This window comes from Sturnira hondurensis, unplaced genomic scaffold, assembly GCF_014824575.4.
Source record: "Sturnira hondurensis isolate 20B ecotype Veracruz unplaced genomic scaffold, ASM1482457v3 Scaffold0021354, whole genome shotgun sequence".
In the NCBI taxonomy this organism is placed as follows: domain Eukaryota; kingdom Metazoa; phylum Chordata; class Mammalia; order Chiroptera; family Phyllostomidae; genus Sturnira; species Sturnira hondurensis.
This window is the reverse complement of record NW_028093985.1, coordinates 52,865-68,547: the sequence shown is the minus strand read 5'-3', so window position 1 is coordinate 68,547 and position 15,683 is coordinate 52,865. Positions and strand designations below refer to the sequence as shown.

Below are 15,683 nucleotides of genomic sequence, written 5' to 3'. Positions count from 1 at the left end.
CTGGCTGTGTGGCTCAGTTGGTTGGTGTGTCATCCAATATAGGTTCAGTTTCAATTCCCCATCAGGGCACGCACCTAGGTTGCCGGTTCAATCTCCAATTGAAGCTCATTCAGAAGACAACCGATCAATGTTTCTCTCTTACATCAATGTTTCTCTCTCTCTCTTACCCTTTCACTTCTTTTCTCTAAAACCAATAAACATATTCTTGGGTAAGGATTAAATTTCTTTTTAAAGACATACAAAAACTGAAAAAGCTAGAGTAGCTATATTAACATCAGATAAAGACTAAGAATAAGGAATACTATGAGGAATAAAGAGGGACATTTCATATATTTTCTGAATATAAAAGAACAAAGGGAAAAATAATGAAGACACTTCTGAAGAAAAATAATAAGGAAATTGTGTGGGAAAATAGAAAAATATGCTCAACATTATTAGTAATAGATTATCAAAAATTAAAATTTGGGACTTCCAGTCAAGATGGAAGTGTAGTAAAGGCACTTCATTTCCCTCACAACAGAAAAAATTTAGAACTAGACCACAAAACAAATTTCACCCAGAACCATCAAAAATTCAAGCTGCATGGAAAACCAACAAGGATTTAAAGAAGAAACATTCATCCAGATGGGTAGGAGGGGTGGAGATTGAGAAGGGCTGAGAGGTACGAAGACATGGTGTGGCACAGAGAGGTGATAGAACAGGTGGTCGCACATTCATGTGTCATGGATAAAAATCTGAAGAAAGCCCTGGCTGGTGTGGCTCAGTGGATTGAGCGCGGGCCTGTGAAGGAAAGGATCGCAGTTCGATTCCCAGTCGGGGCACATGCCTGGGTTGCAAGCCAGTTCCAAGTGGGGGACACATGGGAGCCAACCACACACTGGTGTTTCTCTCCCTCTCCCCTTCCCTTCCCCTCTTTCTGAAAATAAATAAATAAAATATTTTTAAAAATCTCGAGAAATACCTCAGGAGCGAGGGACCCCAGACCAGACCACACAGCCCGGGGTTCCAGTGCCAGGAAAATAAATCCCCATAACTTCTGGCTTTAAAAACCAGTGGGGGTCAGGGCAGGGGAAGGAACTGCCAGATTTTCAGGAGACTCCTCTTAAAGGGTCTGCGTAACTAAGGACTCACGCAGACCCACACCCTCTGGGATTCAGCACTAGGGCAACAGCAGGAAGGGCCCCAGTGGCATATGTGGAGAAAGTAAAGTGACTGGAAACAGGGTGAATGCCAGGAGAAAGCTTCCTCCTGGGCAAAGCTCCAGAAGCCAGGCAGTGGAACTGTCCCTTATCTGATCCTTCACCTACACATCCACAGAGTAGTGACATGGGTTGCCTCTCCCTGCCGATTACTCACGGCTCTGCCCCACAAAATTTACAGGTATGCTTTACTACAATAGGCCATGCTGCTAAGACCCTCTACCTAATACACAGAAACAAACATGGGGAGGCTGCCAAAATGAGAAGACAAAGAAATATGGCCCAAATGAAAGGACAGAACAAAACCCCAGAAAAAGAACTAAATGAAATGGAGATAACCACCCTATCAGATGCAGAGTTTAAAACATCGGTAATCAGGATGCTCCAGGAACTCAATGGATACTTCAATAGCACAAAAAAGACCCAGGCAAAAATGAAGGTTACATTAAGTGAAGTAATAAAAAATCTACAGGGAACAAATAGTGGAGGGGATGAAGCCAAGATTCAAGTCAATGATTTGGAACATAATGAAGAAAAAAGTGTTCAACTAGAGCAGGAAGAAAAAAATAATTCAAAAAAAATGAGGACAGGCTAAGGAGACTTTGGGACATTTCCAGACCAACCAACATCCAAATCATAGAGATGCCAAAAGGAAAAGAGAAAAGCAAGAAACTGAAAAATGAAAGAAAACTTCTCTAATTTGCCAAAGGAAATAGACATAAAAGTCCAGGAAGCACAGAGAGTCCCAAACAAGTTGGACCCAATGAGGACCACACCAGGACACATCATAATTAAATTGCCAAAGGCTAAATACAAAGAGAAAAATCATAAAAGCAGCAAGAGTAAAATAGAAAGTTACCCACAAAGGAGTTCCCATAAGACTATCAACTGATTTCTCAAAGAAACTTTGTGGGCAAGAGGGACTGGCAAAGAAGTATTCAAAGTGATGAAAATCAAGTACCTACAACCAGGATTACTTTATCAAGCAAAGCTATCATTTAGAATGGAAGGACAGACAAAGTGCTCCCCAGACAAGGTAAAGCTAAAGGAGTTCGTCATCCCCAAGTCATTATTACATAAAACATTAAAGAGACTTATTTAAGAAAAAGAAGTTCAAAACTATGAGCATTAAAAGGGCAACAAATTCACAACTGTGAACAACTGAATCTAAAAAAACAAATGAAGCAAACAGCCAGAACCAGAACAGAACTATAGATATGGAGTTTATTTGGAGGGTAATCAGCTGTGAGGAGGAAAAGAGGAGAATGGGTGGAAAGGTACAAGGAATAAGAAGCATAATTGGTAGGTACAAAATAGGCAGGGGAATTTCAAAAACAATATAGGAAATGGAACTTATAGCCAAAGAACTTATATGCATGATCCATGGACATGAACTAAGGGGCGAGATTGCTGGAGGGAAGGGGGGTACCAGGCAGAGAGGGGCAAAGGGGGGAAACTGGGACAACTGTAGTGGCATAATCAGTAAAATTTATTTTTTAAAAAAGAGCCCTGGCTTGTGTGGTTCAGTGGATTGAGCACTGGTCTGCGAAGTAAAGGGTCACTGGCTCAATTCTGAATCAGGGCACACAACCTGGGCAACTGGGTTGCAGGCCAGGTCCCCAGTAGGGGGTGCTCAAGAAGCAACCACACATTGATGTTTCTCTCCCTCTCTTTCTCCCTCCATTCCCCTCTCTCCAAAAATAAACAAACAAACAAACAAATAAATCTTTAAAAAAAAGTTAACAGATTTACAGCTCCAAGGAGCTAGGCCTAGTGCAATGGGGTGGGGAGACAGGGAGTGACTGCTTAATGCACAGTTTTCTTTTGGGTAATGAAAATGAAATTACATAGAAGGGGTGGTTGGACAACATTGTGAATATACCAAATGCCACTTGACTGTACTCTTTAAAATGATTAATATATGAATGTATTTTAAAGAAACAAAAATTAAGCAAACATACTAACAAGACAATTATTACTTTCTATAAAACATAAAACTCATACAGAAAGAGAAAATAGATCATGATTTATTATAAGTTCAGCTCCACATCGCATTTATGCAGTCACAATAAGTAAACGTAGAATGTAAAAATACTGATCTAACCAAAACTACACTCTGACCATAATGAGGAAAAGGCTAAGTGGACAGGGTGTCATGAGAGCAAAGGGATACAAGAGATAAAGAGTCATCCTTCAGGGTATGAATAAGATGAATGAGCAAAGATTTAATAAGAAAATGAGGAAGAAAACAAGGGACGAATTATTTTAAAGTACATCCAAATTCACAGACACTAAGCATCCACGCCACTCACTCAGGAAAATATCTGGTGTGATCTTCTAACGGGTCGTCACCTTCCACCCAGCCTTTCAAACATCCTCCACAGGAAAAGCACTGGACAGTGTCCTCTATACCTAGATATGAGGAAATTCTGTCAGTGCTACTGGCACGTATATTGTTAAGTGACACCGGTAATAACCACCAAGCCTTTGTTAGTAAAACCCTGACTGCATTTCCAATCAGATTTTGTGATGAAGTCACAACTTGGGTTACCAGTGAGGCAATCCTCTCCACAGGACAAATGGGGTAATGAGCAAGTCAGCATGGATGCTCCTATGTACCGTGTACATTGATGAACACCCTCTATGCGTCCCACCTTCCTCCCGTGGAGCAAGAGATTTGCACATCAGAGTGTGGAATTAAAGATCCATGAAAGAAAACATTTTTGTCTCTTTTGCTTGCCAATAAATCTCACAGACCTAGAAGAGTGCCTAGCTCTTATTAGGCACTCTGTATTTGTTTAGTGACTAAATGAGAAAGAATATATTTAGGGCTCAGGAGGAAAGTATGAACAAGTGTTACAGCCCTTGTGTAAGTTCATGAAGAATCAAATGCTTCTTACTACATTATTGCCAGGTTTATTCCCCTGGAAGTAGAATCAAGTCTCCTTAGGAGACTATATTTCCTTGGTAGGAAATTAGCATTTGAATCTACCAGAGGATTGAACTAGAAATGGAACATCCATCGTCTTCCTTCCACTCGAAGCCCTGTAGGCACCACAAAGCAAGGGCACAGGAGACCCTCCCTTTGTGCCTGGATGGAAATATGAGGTCCTAGAGCAGGCAAGACCTAAGAGGGTCAAATGGTCAAATGAGGGTCAAATGATTTGTGGGGAGAGGTGGACGTTCAAAAAGGAAGAGGGTGAGAACACTGGACACAGGAGGACAGAACAGACAGAGTAGGCACAGTGCCTTTCCAAATGCTTACAACTGTGAACCATTAAGATTGTTTGTGCCATAGAACATTTGTCAGATAAAGTGATCACTACATCCCCCTAATCTGTGCTGCTCTGTGATTTTTTTGGTGTCTACTTGCCCTCTCAGTATGAGATCTGCATGGGCCTTCACTGTAACTCAGTTTATGTGTTTGGTCTGAAGAAGGCCAGCAAGGTACCAAGGAAGGGTACAGTACCCTTTCTCCAGTCCTTATTGTACCTCAGGCAGAGAGTTAGCAGAAGGGAACCAGCCCACACTTTGTGGATTACAGAGTGGAACTTCCTGATGACCAGAAGCTAAAGAAAATATTATGAACTGGTGGAAGGAAGATTCTTCATTTAAAAAATGTATTTCCTGATTTTCTCTTCCAAGGAGAGCTTCTTCACACTCCCAGTATCACTAGTTCCATAGTAACAGAAACCCCAATTTTTAGCTGGATACATCGCCACCCAGGAAAAATATTAAATGTACCAGTTTCTCTTCTAGCTAGGTATGGCCATCTGACTACTAAGTTCTGGTTAAAGAGATAGAAGCAGAAGGGTCGTATGACAGTTTTATTGTGCCTAGCTTTAATGCACTTCACAGATATTACATTTTTTACAAATTGAAGACAGATATTACATGTTTTTTATAAATCTATTTGCCTCCATCAGCAAATAGATTATGACTTACTTATTTGATAGCCACTTTAGTTCAGTGGTCTGGAACCAAACCCATAGTATCTCCAAGGTCTGCCTGAACAAATGTGTATGTCTTTTGTAACAACAAAGTAGCATAAAGCTAACTTTTGAAAAATGGAAGATACCTGCACTTGTATCCATTGTCTGTCTAGACCTTAAGGCCTCAGTTTGGAGTCTTTCTACCCAAGGGAGTTGTAGAAAACTAGTAGAGTGGCCATTGTTCAGACTAGATAAATACAAGTTCAGGATCACAAATTGTATGTGGGGTTTGAATGATGAGCAATGTAAGAGCTTTAGGTAAACTACTGACTCACCTGTGTAGAAAAGACCTGCTTTGGCCAGAGCTGCAACTTCTGTAGGGGATTCATGAGGCCAGTTCTTAAAAGAGTCCAGTCGTAGTTCTTCATTAGCAAAGATGCTATCATTGCAGTAAGCTTGAATAAAAGGCATATGGTGAAACCAGCAAGTTCTGATGCTGCAACTATCAGTGTTCAAGGAATCACTGCATATTTACAGATGGAACGATATGAGGTTTGGCATTTGTTTCAATATAATCAGAGGAAAGGTTAAAAAGAAAAAGGGGGGTTAGATGAAGCAAGACTGAGCATGTGTTACATTGTTGAAGCAGAGCATATACTTATCTTATTTTTGTATACTTTCAAATTTTTCTATAACAAAGCCTTTAAAAATTATCTCTTCCTCATCTGGCATCAGAAGAAAACAAAGAAAAAAGCTAAAGAAGATTTCCCTCTTCCACAACTTAGTGTCAAGATTGGAGAAAGGCAAATTTTCTTTGCAGCTCCCTGAAGAACAGGCAGATTGACTTCTTGCCCTTTGGGGTGTCCACTCTACGGAGTGGTCTCCATTAGACTTCCCACCTCAGGTGGGTTCCAGGGTTTGGTTGCTGTCCTCTGTGCCCTATAAGGACTTGAAAATTAAACTTATTTTAACTTGGGCCTGCAAATTTTCTAACTATGAATGTTTGCTTCATATTAGCTTGCTCACTTAACCCCAGGATTCCTATCGGCACTTCATTTTTAATCTGCATATACTTAATGTACTAGAAAAATCTCAGTCCTTTCCTCCTGCGTGTCTCCTTTACACTCTCGTACTACACAGCACCTTTGACACCAGATGTGTGATGGTCTTCCCCACCAAGCAATTCTCTGACACCAGCTGCCTGTCCTACTATGTAACTCAATTCTGACACTCTACCTGGAGACAGCGTCAGATCCCCCAAGACTGCACCCAGTATACTTCATTAACTAGAGTGGCTCACAGAACTCACAGAAACACTTCCTTATTCTTGTTAGTTTATTAAAGGATATACAACATATAGATAAGCAGCTAGGGGAAGAGACAGGGTGAGGTCTGAGAGAGGCCCTAGCATGGGAGCTCCCATCCCCATGGAGTCAGGGTGAATCACCCTCCCACTACATGGGTGTGTTCGTCCACCTGGAAGCCGCCTGGACCCTGTGCTACTGGGATTTTTATGGAGGCTTCATCACGTAGGCATGTCATCATTAACTCCATTTCCAGCCCCTCTTCCCTCTCTGGGGAATTCGGGGAGTGACTGGAAATTCTAAGCTTCCAATCATGGCTTGGTTTTTCCAGTGACCAGCCCCCATCGGGAGTCACCCAGGAGCCCACCTAGCATCAGAACAAAAGATGCTCCTAGTGCTCTTAGCACTTAGGAATTTGTCATGGATGGGGTCAAAGACCAATTTTTAGAGTAAGAGATGCTCTTAGTGTTCTTATCACTTGGGAAATTGAGAGTTTTAGGAGCCCTGTACCAGGAAATGGGGACAGACACTAATTCATTTCAGAATGCTTTCAAAACCATTTTAGCCAGAAATTTTCATTGTTTTGGGGGCAAGTGTCAGCTAGGGACCCAACCCTGCCATATTCCCTATGCTCATTTATGCTAAAAAACTAAGTCACTCCAGAAGTGCAGAAATCTTGTGGAAAAAAACTTTTTTAACAATTATGGTACCATCAAATAAGGAGGAAAATGGAAGCATTAAAAAAAAAGAAAACGATGAGAACAAGTGAAAAACAAAAGAAGAAATAAACAAGCAAAGCCGTTGGAAAGTCTGAGTGTTTACCTGATGCCATAGGTAAATCTCTCTTGACCCAGGAATTCACAAAATGTTCTCCCTGAAGGAAATTAAAAATTTTGACTTAGAGTATATATATATCTTTCAATGAAAGTTGCAAGAACTCCTCTACCCCCAGATGAAGAGTTCACTGGATCGAGTGACAAGGTTGCTGGAGATCATTCTTTAAATTTTGGTTTCTATTTTTTTACAATATCATTAGAGTTTATTTCACTTGGATTTTTTAAAAGATTTTATTCATTTATCTTTAGAGGGGAAGGGAAGGAGAGAGGGAGAGAAATATCAATGTATGGTTGCCTCTTGTGTGTCCCCTGCTGGGAACTGGGTGCAACCCAGGCATGTGTCCTGACTGGGAATCGAACTGCGATCATGTGGTTTGCAGGCCCACACTCAATCCACTGAGCTATACCAGCCAGGGCTAATGTTGTATTTTTTTATGCAGTGCAGAAAAACAAAACAAAATGAAACAGAAAGAACCTGTGAATGTTTATTTACACCCACAGGAGGCCTTCTGGGGTCACCATTTCCAGAGATCTAGCTCCAAAGCTGATTTACATGTAGATATCACAGATGTACTTTGACTAATGAGGAAGTAATAAGCTACAGGAAGGCAACTGGATCGAGAAGCGTGTTAGGTGTTGAGCAGCTGATCTCTCTCTGATAATTGCATCAGATTTTTTTTCTCAGGAAACACTTCTCCTTCACTTTCGGGTCAAGTTCTTGCTGCAGGGTTCTCATCTTCTGAGTCATGTTGGCCAATCAATTCCCTTTTGTGCTTAAGCCAATTTGAGTTGGGTTTTCTATGACCTGCCACTAGAGAATCCTTACTAATAGTTCTAAAGTAACCAGATAGGAGACAGTAACTCTGAGGCCCTCTGTGGGGAATGTTGCCATGGTCCCCCATCTTACACAGGCATTCAGATGGGGGCAGCCAAGGGGAGCTGGGGAAGGTGGCCTCAGGCAAAGAGGGAAAAACTATTGGTAAGGCAGACAAACCACACAAAAACCATAAAGGAATTTTAAGAGGTCTTGTTTAGCAAGAAAAGGCCATTTTCTTCATTCTGACAGATGACAAACAGGGGTAGGAAAGAAGGAAATAAGAAAGAAGTAGCGTCTGTGACCAAAAAAGAAACAAAAATGCCTACCCCCTTCTAATTCAGATATTATTAGGTAATCAAAAGCCACATTACCGTGACACCAACAAATCCCTCGTAGCTTTGAATGTACTGGGCAATTTCCTCTGAGGATTTCTTACTTTGAAGAAATTCACATCTATAATTGACAAACATAATTAAAATTTACCCTGATATCATGATAGAGATGTCCTATATCTCTATTATTGCAGTGACGGTTGTACAAGGAACACTGTTAAAACTTACGGAATTGTGTATTTAAATTTGGTGGGTTGTATTAAACTTTAAATAAAATTATCAAAAGACTTATTCCAAAACTCACTTAAGAGAATCACCATTATTCTCATATAAGTATTCTTTATTTCTATTAATGACAACCTGAAAAATTAAAAATTAAATATTTATTTTATCTTTTCTCTTGAAACAAAATATATAATACAGACTGATTTACAGTAATACATACACTAGAGTTTTTGTGTTTGTTAAATTAAACTATGATGAATAAATCTAGCTCCTTTGCTTATGTGAAAGTTACTGGCAATAAGGGGAACTGTGTAAAATAATAATATGTTTCATCTAGTGGATAAAAACATCACCATTCCTTAAAAAATGGAAATTAATAAATATAGAATTTTTTAAAGAGTACACAGTGAAATCGTCTGTCATCTTCACACAATATATGAGAATCTGTACAAGAAATTTGTTCCATACAACTTTACAATCCTTACAACAACCCTACAAGCCATATACTACCACCTGCATTTTTACATACAAGACTCAGAGTAACTTGTACAGGGTCTGCTGGCTGGGAAGCAGCTCTGTATGCCTCCTCAGCTTCTGCACCCTGCCTGGCCCTTCTTTGTATCAGCAGGCCTTAGCTCCTTCCCCCTGTGAGGCAGGTCACTGGACTGATATCTTCTCTCCTATGCTTCTTACCTTTCCCTCAGCCCAATGTCAGAGAAGGTATACCAGGGCCACTCCCGACAGGATGTGCCATTCTGGTTGGTCTAGTCACATGATGGTCTGTGTGAACGGTGTCATTAGGAGTTGTCTAGTGTATAACCCAATGGCACTGAGCATGGGTGGCCCTGATCTGAGACCAGAGCTGAAATGGATGCCTAAGAGCCATGATACTGAGCCAGGGCCAACACTCTCCTGGTACCTACCAGTACGGTACATGTCAACCACTATGGTACATGAGTCTGATTGTTTGGGTCTATTCTGATTGGTAAGGAAACAAAGTGACCTTCAAAATATTTAGCAATCTGGCTTCAAGCGCCCCTATAATTGTGTCATCTGCTTGTCTGGAAGAGCTTTCCTCTCCCTTCCCCCTCCCCCATCTCTCTCTCTCTACCTCTTTCTTTTCTCCACCTTTGTCCTCCTTCTCCGTCCCTCCTACCCCCTCACTTTCTTTTCAACTTCAAAAGTAATACACACTCATTTCTAAAAAGTTAAACAAAATAGAAGTGAACAAAGTAAATTATGAAAATCTCTCTCCATTTCATCTCCTGACAAATTCAAACCCAGACAGATCTATTGTTTGATTCATATGTTTTCATAACTTTTTGTATTTATTTTCAAACAAGTCTGTACATAGGTTGAGTGGCTTTACATATTTTAAGGTCTTACACTACACATTATTTTGCATATTGCCTTTTTCACTTATCATAGACATCCTTCAATTTTTGTGAGCATGACTGTTCATACGTAAGATGACTTATAAGTATCTATCTAGTTATTTTGTGGTTGACTTATGATCCAATCAACAACTTCTTCACACGTCATAAGTATGTGACAGATATTTGTTAAAGAAATAGAATATGAGCCTGATCACATTCCTAGATCTAAGTCCTAGGAAATTCAGGAAGTAGAAAACCACATTAATAACGCCACAAAAACAGGTTCAGCCAAACCTAGAGTATAGGGAATTTTACATGGAAAATTATATGGTTTATTTAATGAGTAAATGACAAGAAAAAGGGAAGGAGGGAATCTATAAATTACAAATCTTAAGAGACAGATCAACTAAATATAATATGTAGGCTTTGGATCCTGATTCAAATTAACCAACAGTAAAGAAAGAGAGGGAGGTAGGGGAATGTGGGCTTTGAACACCAACTCAGATATTTGATAATATTATGTGTTGAGGAATTAATGTTAATCCTTCTTTAGGAAGATAATATTGTGGGTTTTTTCTTAAAGATGTTTTAGTATATAACTCTAAAATGTAATATCAACAAATCACATTATAAGATGTCTTGGATTGACTTTAATATAATTTCTGGGGAGAGGTGAGTGAGAGGCGGATGGAATATAATTTGGCCATGCACCAATAAGGGTTTATTATACTATTCTCTCTACTTTTGACATTTTCCATAATGAAAGTTAAAAATTGTAAAGGAAATGAATATGTATTTGACAGATACAAAGTCATGTAGAAAATACTAGTAAACATAGCCCTTCCTGGTGTGGCTCAGGGGATTGAGTGCCAGCCTGTGAACTACAAGGTTGCCAGTTCAATTTCCAGTCAGGACACATGAGTTACAGGCCAGGTCCCTAGTTAGGGGTGTGTGAGAGGCAACCAATCAATGTTTCTTGCTCACATCAGTATTTCTTTCCCTCTCTTTTTTTCTCTCTTCCCCTTCCCTAAATATAAATATGTAAAATCTTTAAAAAGAAAATACCAGTCAATATAGCATTAAAAGCAATTAAAATGCACTTTATTTTTTAAGCAGGGAACTAAAGACCATTGGAACAATCGAAACTCTGAGATTTTAAAATAAAATGGTGGGAGGGTTTTTGGTATGTAATCAGCAGTACGTGAAACCATTTGTAATGAAATCTTAAATATTATTTTACTTTCCAACTTCCTTCTTACACCATTTATATCATCCCTGTGTGAATTATTTTTATTTATCAATTAGGGCTGATCCTAAAACTTCTACTTAGAAAAATGTGTTTTAGTATTTAGGATAATGAAACAATATTTAAGAAATTATTTAAAATTATATGATTCAAAATGCTCATCATGTAATCAGACCTTTCTTGCTTGAATAAATTCTGGAACGTACCAGTTTCAGATAGGAAAAGAGTCAAACTTGAAGATGCTTCTCCAGGAAGGTGACTCTTGTCTTTAGTTTTGTTTCGTATTTTAAGAAAAGAAACAGATTTCTCTACTTACTCAGGGAACCACTTGGCATGTTCCTTCCAAGGATTGTCTCCATCCTCCCAATTTCCTAAACATCCATCACAGGAAAAACACTGCACGGTGTCCCGTCTCCCTACACGTGAAGGAAAACATTTAGATTGCCCAACAATAGCACCATGGGACAAACCAGAAGGTGTGTTTCTGCGAATTGACTGCTCTGTAGGGGAGAAAGATGTGCTCCACCATGTCTGTCCATCACACTGCCATCTGGCTGAGTCTCCTTCCACAGCACCGCTGCCCTGCGACCTTGCCCCTCAGCCACAGCCATCCTCCACGTACGGAACTCTAAACTGTTTAACTCAATATGCCCACAAGGTGTTCCCAGGGCTGGTGTTTTGCTATTGAAGTTCTCAGAGCCGAAGTAGTAGGGAAGCAGAGAAACCCCAGAACTCTTTAAGTAAGGCACAGTTAGAAAACCTAAGCTGTAGCTTTGCAACAAAATTGCTGTAGACACTTAGGCACGTTTTTAAACTCTTTCAGCCTCAATGAACTCAACTGTGAAATGGCAGGAAGGGGAGAGTGTGTTGGATGAGAATTAGTGCTTAGCCCAGGTCTAGCTAGCATCAAGTAGGTACTTAGTCAACGGCAGGTGCTACCATTACTACAGTTCTCACTCACATCCGTCCTAACATTAATGGCATGCCTAGGACAAGGCAAACAAAGTACAGTTTTCTTAAATGCAGTTTTCCCTTTGTAATAGAGTTAGCTCTAACATTGAAACCAACCATCCAACAAACAAAAAGCCCCTCCAATGTCGCAGCACTTAAAAAAATCAGAAGGTCTTATAAGAGCAGCAAAAGGAAAATGGGTAACAGGACTGGGGAATGGCTCACCTCTTGGTTTATTTTAAGGACCTTAAGAATGTTGTCAGTATTGTCTAAGGTCCAAATTTAAGGGAAAGTAACTGTTTCATTTTTTAAAGACTTTATTTATTTATTTTTAGACAGAGGGGAAAGGAGAGAGAAACAGAAGGAGAGAAACATCAATGTGTGGTTGCCTCTTGCATGACCCCAACACGGGACCTGGTCTGCAACCCAGCCATGTGCCCTGACTGGGAATCAAACCTGCGATCCTTTGGTTCACAGGCTGGCACTCAATACACTGAGCCACACTAGCCTGGGCTGTTTAACTTTTTATATATTTGACAAGTTAATATGCTGCATGAAACATAAAGCTAAAGTAAAATGAATGAAGTTGAATGTTAATAAAATAGACCTGAACTTCCAGCCAAGATGGAGGTGTAGGTAGAAATACTGTGCACAACCAAGTTTAACAACAACAAAGTTTTAGTAACAAAAATGCAACCAAAACAGACAGAAAATTGAACTGTATGGAAGTCTGACAGCAAGGAACCATTCAGCCAGACTGCTAAGAGGGGTGGTGTCAGTGACTAGCGGAGCAGGGTCGTGCAGGAAAAAGTGGCCAGACCCACCCAGGTGCACAGGCGGCGGTTGGCAGATCCCAGGTACAGGGTGGCAAGGGGCAGACCCAGTGGGGGCATGCTGATAAACCAGGCAAAGGAGCGCATTAAGATAGACCGTGCAACCCAGGGCCCCAGTGACAGGAATTAAAGCCTAAAAGTACCAATTGGAAAAACTTTGGGGGGTCGAGGTGCCGGGAGAGGCTCCCAGGCTCACAGAGAGTTCGTTGGAGAGACCCACAGGATCCTAGAGGGTGCACAAGCCCACACACCCGGGAACCAGCACCAGAGGGGCCCAATTTGCTTGTGGGAAGCTGCAGAGGGGACAGAAATCCAAGAGAGCATGGAACAAATGCCATTGCCCCTCTCTGACCCAACCCCCACATACAATGTCACAACCCAGTCACCTGTGTTGCCCCGCCCTGGTGAACACCTAAGGCTCTGCCCCTCATAGGTAACAGGCCCAAACAGACCAAAACATTATGGCTCAAAAAGAACAGCTCAAAGCCCCAGAGCCAATACTTCTAAGCGACCAAGAGATAGCCAACTGATCAGATGCACAGTTCAAAATACTGATGATCAGGATGCTCACAGAACTGGTTAATTTTAGTCACAAATTAGAGGAACAAATGAAGGCTAAACTAAGTGAAATGAAGGGAAATGCTCAGGAAACCAATAGTGATGGAAAGGAAACTGGGACTCCAATCAAGGGAGTGGACCAGAAGGAAGAAAGAAACAAACAGACAGAAAAGAATGAAGAAACAAGAATTCAAAAAAAATGAGCAGAGGCTTAGGAACCTTCAGGGCACGTTTAAACGTTCCAACATCTGAATTATAGCAGTACCAGAAGGGGAAGAGGAATAGCCACAAGTGGAACACTTATTTGAACAAATAATAAAGGAGAACTTCCCCAATCTGGCAAAGGAAATAGACTTCCAAGAAATCCAGGAGGCTCAGAGAGTCCCAAAGAAGGTGGACCCCAGGAGGAACACACCAAGGCACACCATAATTACATTACCCAAGATTCAAATGAAGGAGAGAATCCTAGAAGCATCAAGGGATAAGGGGACAGTCACCTACAAAGGAGTTCCCATCAGACTGCCAGTGGATTTCTCAAAAGAGACCTTACAGGCAAGAAGGGGCTGGAAAGAAGTATTCCAAGTCATGAAATCCAAAGACCAACAGCCAAGATTGCTCTATCCAGCAAAGCTTTCATTTAGAATGGAAGGACAGATAAAGTGCTTCTCAGATAAGGTCAAGTTCAAGGAGTTCATCATCACCAAGCCCTTATTATATGAAATGCTAAAGGGACTTCTATAAGAAAAAGAAGATGAAAAATATGAACAATGAAAGGACCGCAAACTCACAGTTATTAACAACCACACCTAAAACAAAAGCAAACCAAGAGGACAGCTAGATCAGGAGTGGAACCATAGAAATGAAGAACACATGGAGGGTTAGCAACAGGGGAGTGGGAGGAGGAGAAGGGGGGAGAAGGTACAGAAAATAGCATAGACAGTAGGTAGAAAATAGATAGGGGGGAGGGCAAGAATAGTGGGGGAAATATAGAATCTAAAGAACTTGTGACACATGGGCATAAACTAAAGGGAGGGGAATGGTGGGGGAGGGATGTGCAGGGTTGAGGGGAATGAAGGGGGGAATGGGAAAACTGTAATGGCATAATCAATAACATATATTTAAAAAATAAAAAAGAAAGAAACAATAAAATAGACCTAATCAAATACATTTAACAAGTGAGGAAAAACTCACAACATAGTGCAACTGAAAAATGAAACCTAAACTTAAAACTTCAGAGAAATACTTCAGAAAAGATTTTAAATTACCTGTAAAGACAAAGCCAGCCGCTGAGAGCTCCCCTGGGGATGTCGCCTGGGCATAAAACGGCCAGTCTTTGAAGGAGTCCAGCCTGGCCTTCTCTTCCTGGTACTTTGCTTTGTCTCTGCTCAGCTTGTTCTCTGGATTCTTAACTCTTACGTCGTACTTGGCAATGTTACCAACATCTTTGCCCAAAAGGAACTCACAATCTGGACGAGATTTCTTGTGTTCTTCTATGGGGAGTCTCTGGAGGCTGCTCTGGAACAAGGCGAGGCTGCAGCAAAAGCACTGCAGCCTGGACTTCACGCCAGTTAAATAGAACCCAGCGGCTGCCGTCTCCTGTGGCGTCCATGACTTGTAGGAGCCATAGGTCACAAAAGTCTTTAATCTTTTTGCTTCACTGCGCATTTCTGAGTTAAAGCCTTTCTGTATTTTTTCTCGTTCTTTCTGCTCCTCTTTTTCCATTTCCTCTGCATATTGAAAAGCATCGATGCCTAGCAGAGCAGACAGGTCCAGGAGTGAAGCATAATCGTGCTGGGAAATCTCTCCAGTGGCCTCCTCCTGAGTGGCCATCTTCTTTTTTTTTTGGCTTCGTCTTTTATTTATTTATTTATTTTGTCTGTTCATTTATTTATTTGTTTGTATGTTTGTTTATTTTTTAGAGAGAAGGGAAGAAAAAAGAGAGGGAGGGAAACATCAGTGTGTGGTTGCCTCTCTGGTGCCCTCTACTGGGGACCCAGTTCACAACCCAGGCCCACACCCTGACTGAGACTCAAGCTGGTGACCCCTTGGCTCACAGGCACCGTGCTCAATCCAC

General features: G+C 40.9%; 1 protein-coding gene across 1 annotated transcript in view; it reads right to left on the bottom strand.

Annotated features, from left to right (window-relative positions):
* NAIP (NLR family apoptosis inhibitory protein) overlaps window positions 1-15,452 on the bottom strand; it is a 40,739-nt gene extending 25,287 nt beyond the window's left edge. Inside the window, exons 1-6 of the mRNA XM_037032435.1 lie at window positions 14,875-15,452; window positions 11,584-11,683; window positions 8,460-8,541; window positions 7,258-7,309; window positions 5,467-5,586; window positions 3,512-3,611 (exon numbers count right to left, since the gene is read on the bottom strand). Of these exons, the coding sequence (XP_036888330.1) occupies window positions 3,512-3,611; window positions 5,467-5,586; window positions 7,258-7,309; window positions 8,460-8,541; window positions 11,584-11,683; window positions 14,875-15,439 (1,019 nt within the window). The 5' untranslated portion in view covers window positions 15,440-15,452. The remainder of the gene's footprint in view (window positions 1-3,511; window positions 3,612-5,466; window positions 5,587-7,257; window positions 7,310-8,459; window positions 8,542-11,583; window positions 11,684-14,874) is intronic.
* Between the last annotated feature and the right edge of the window lie 231 nt (window positions 15,453-15,683).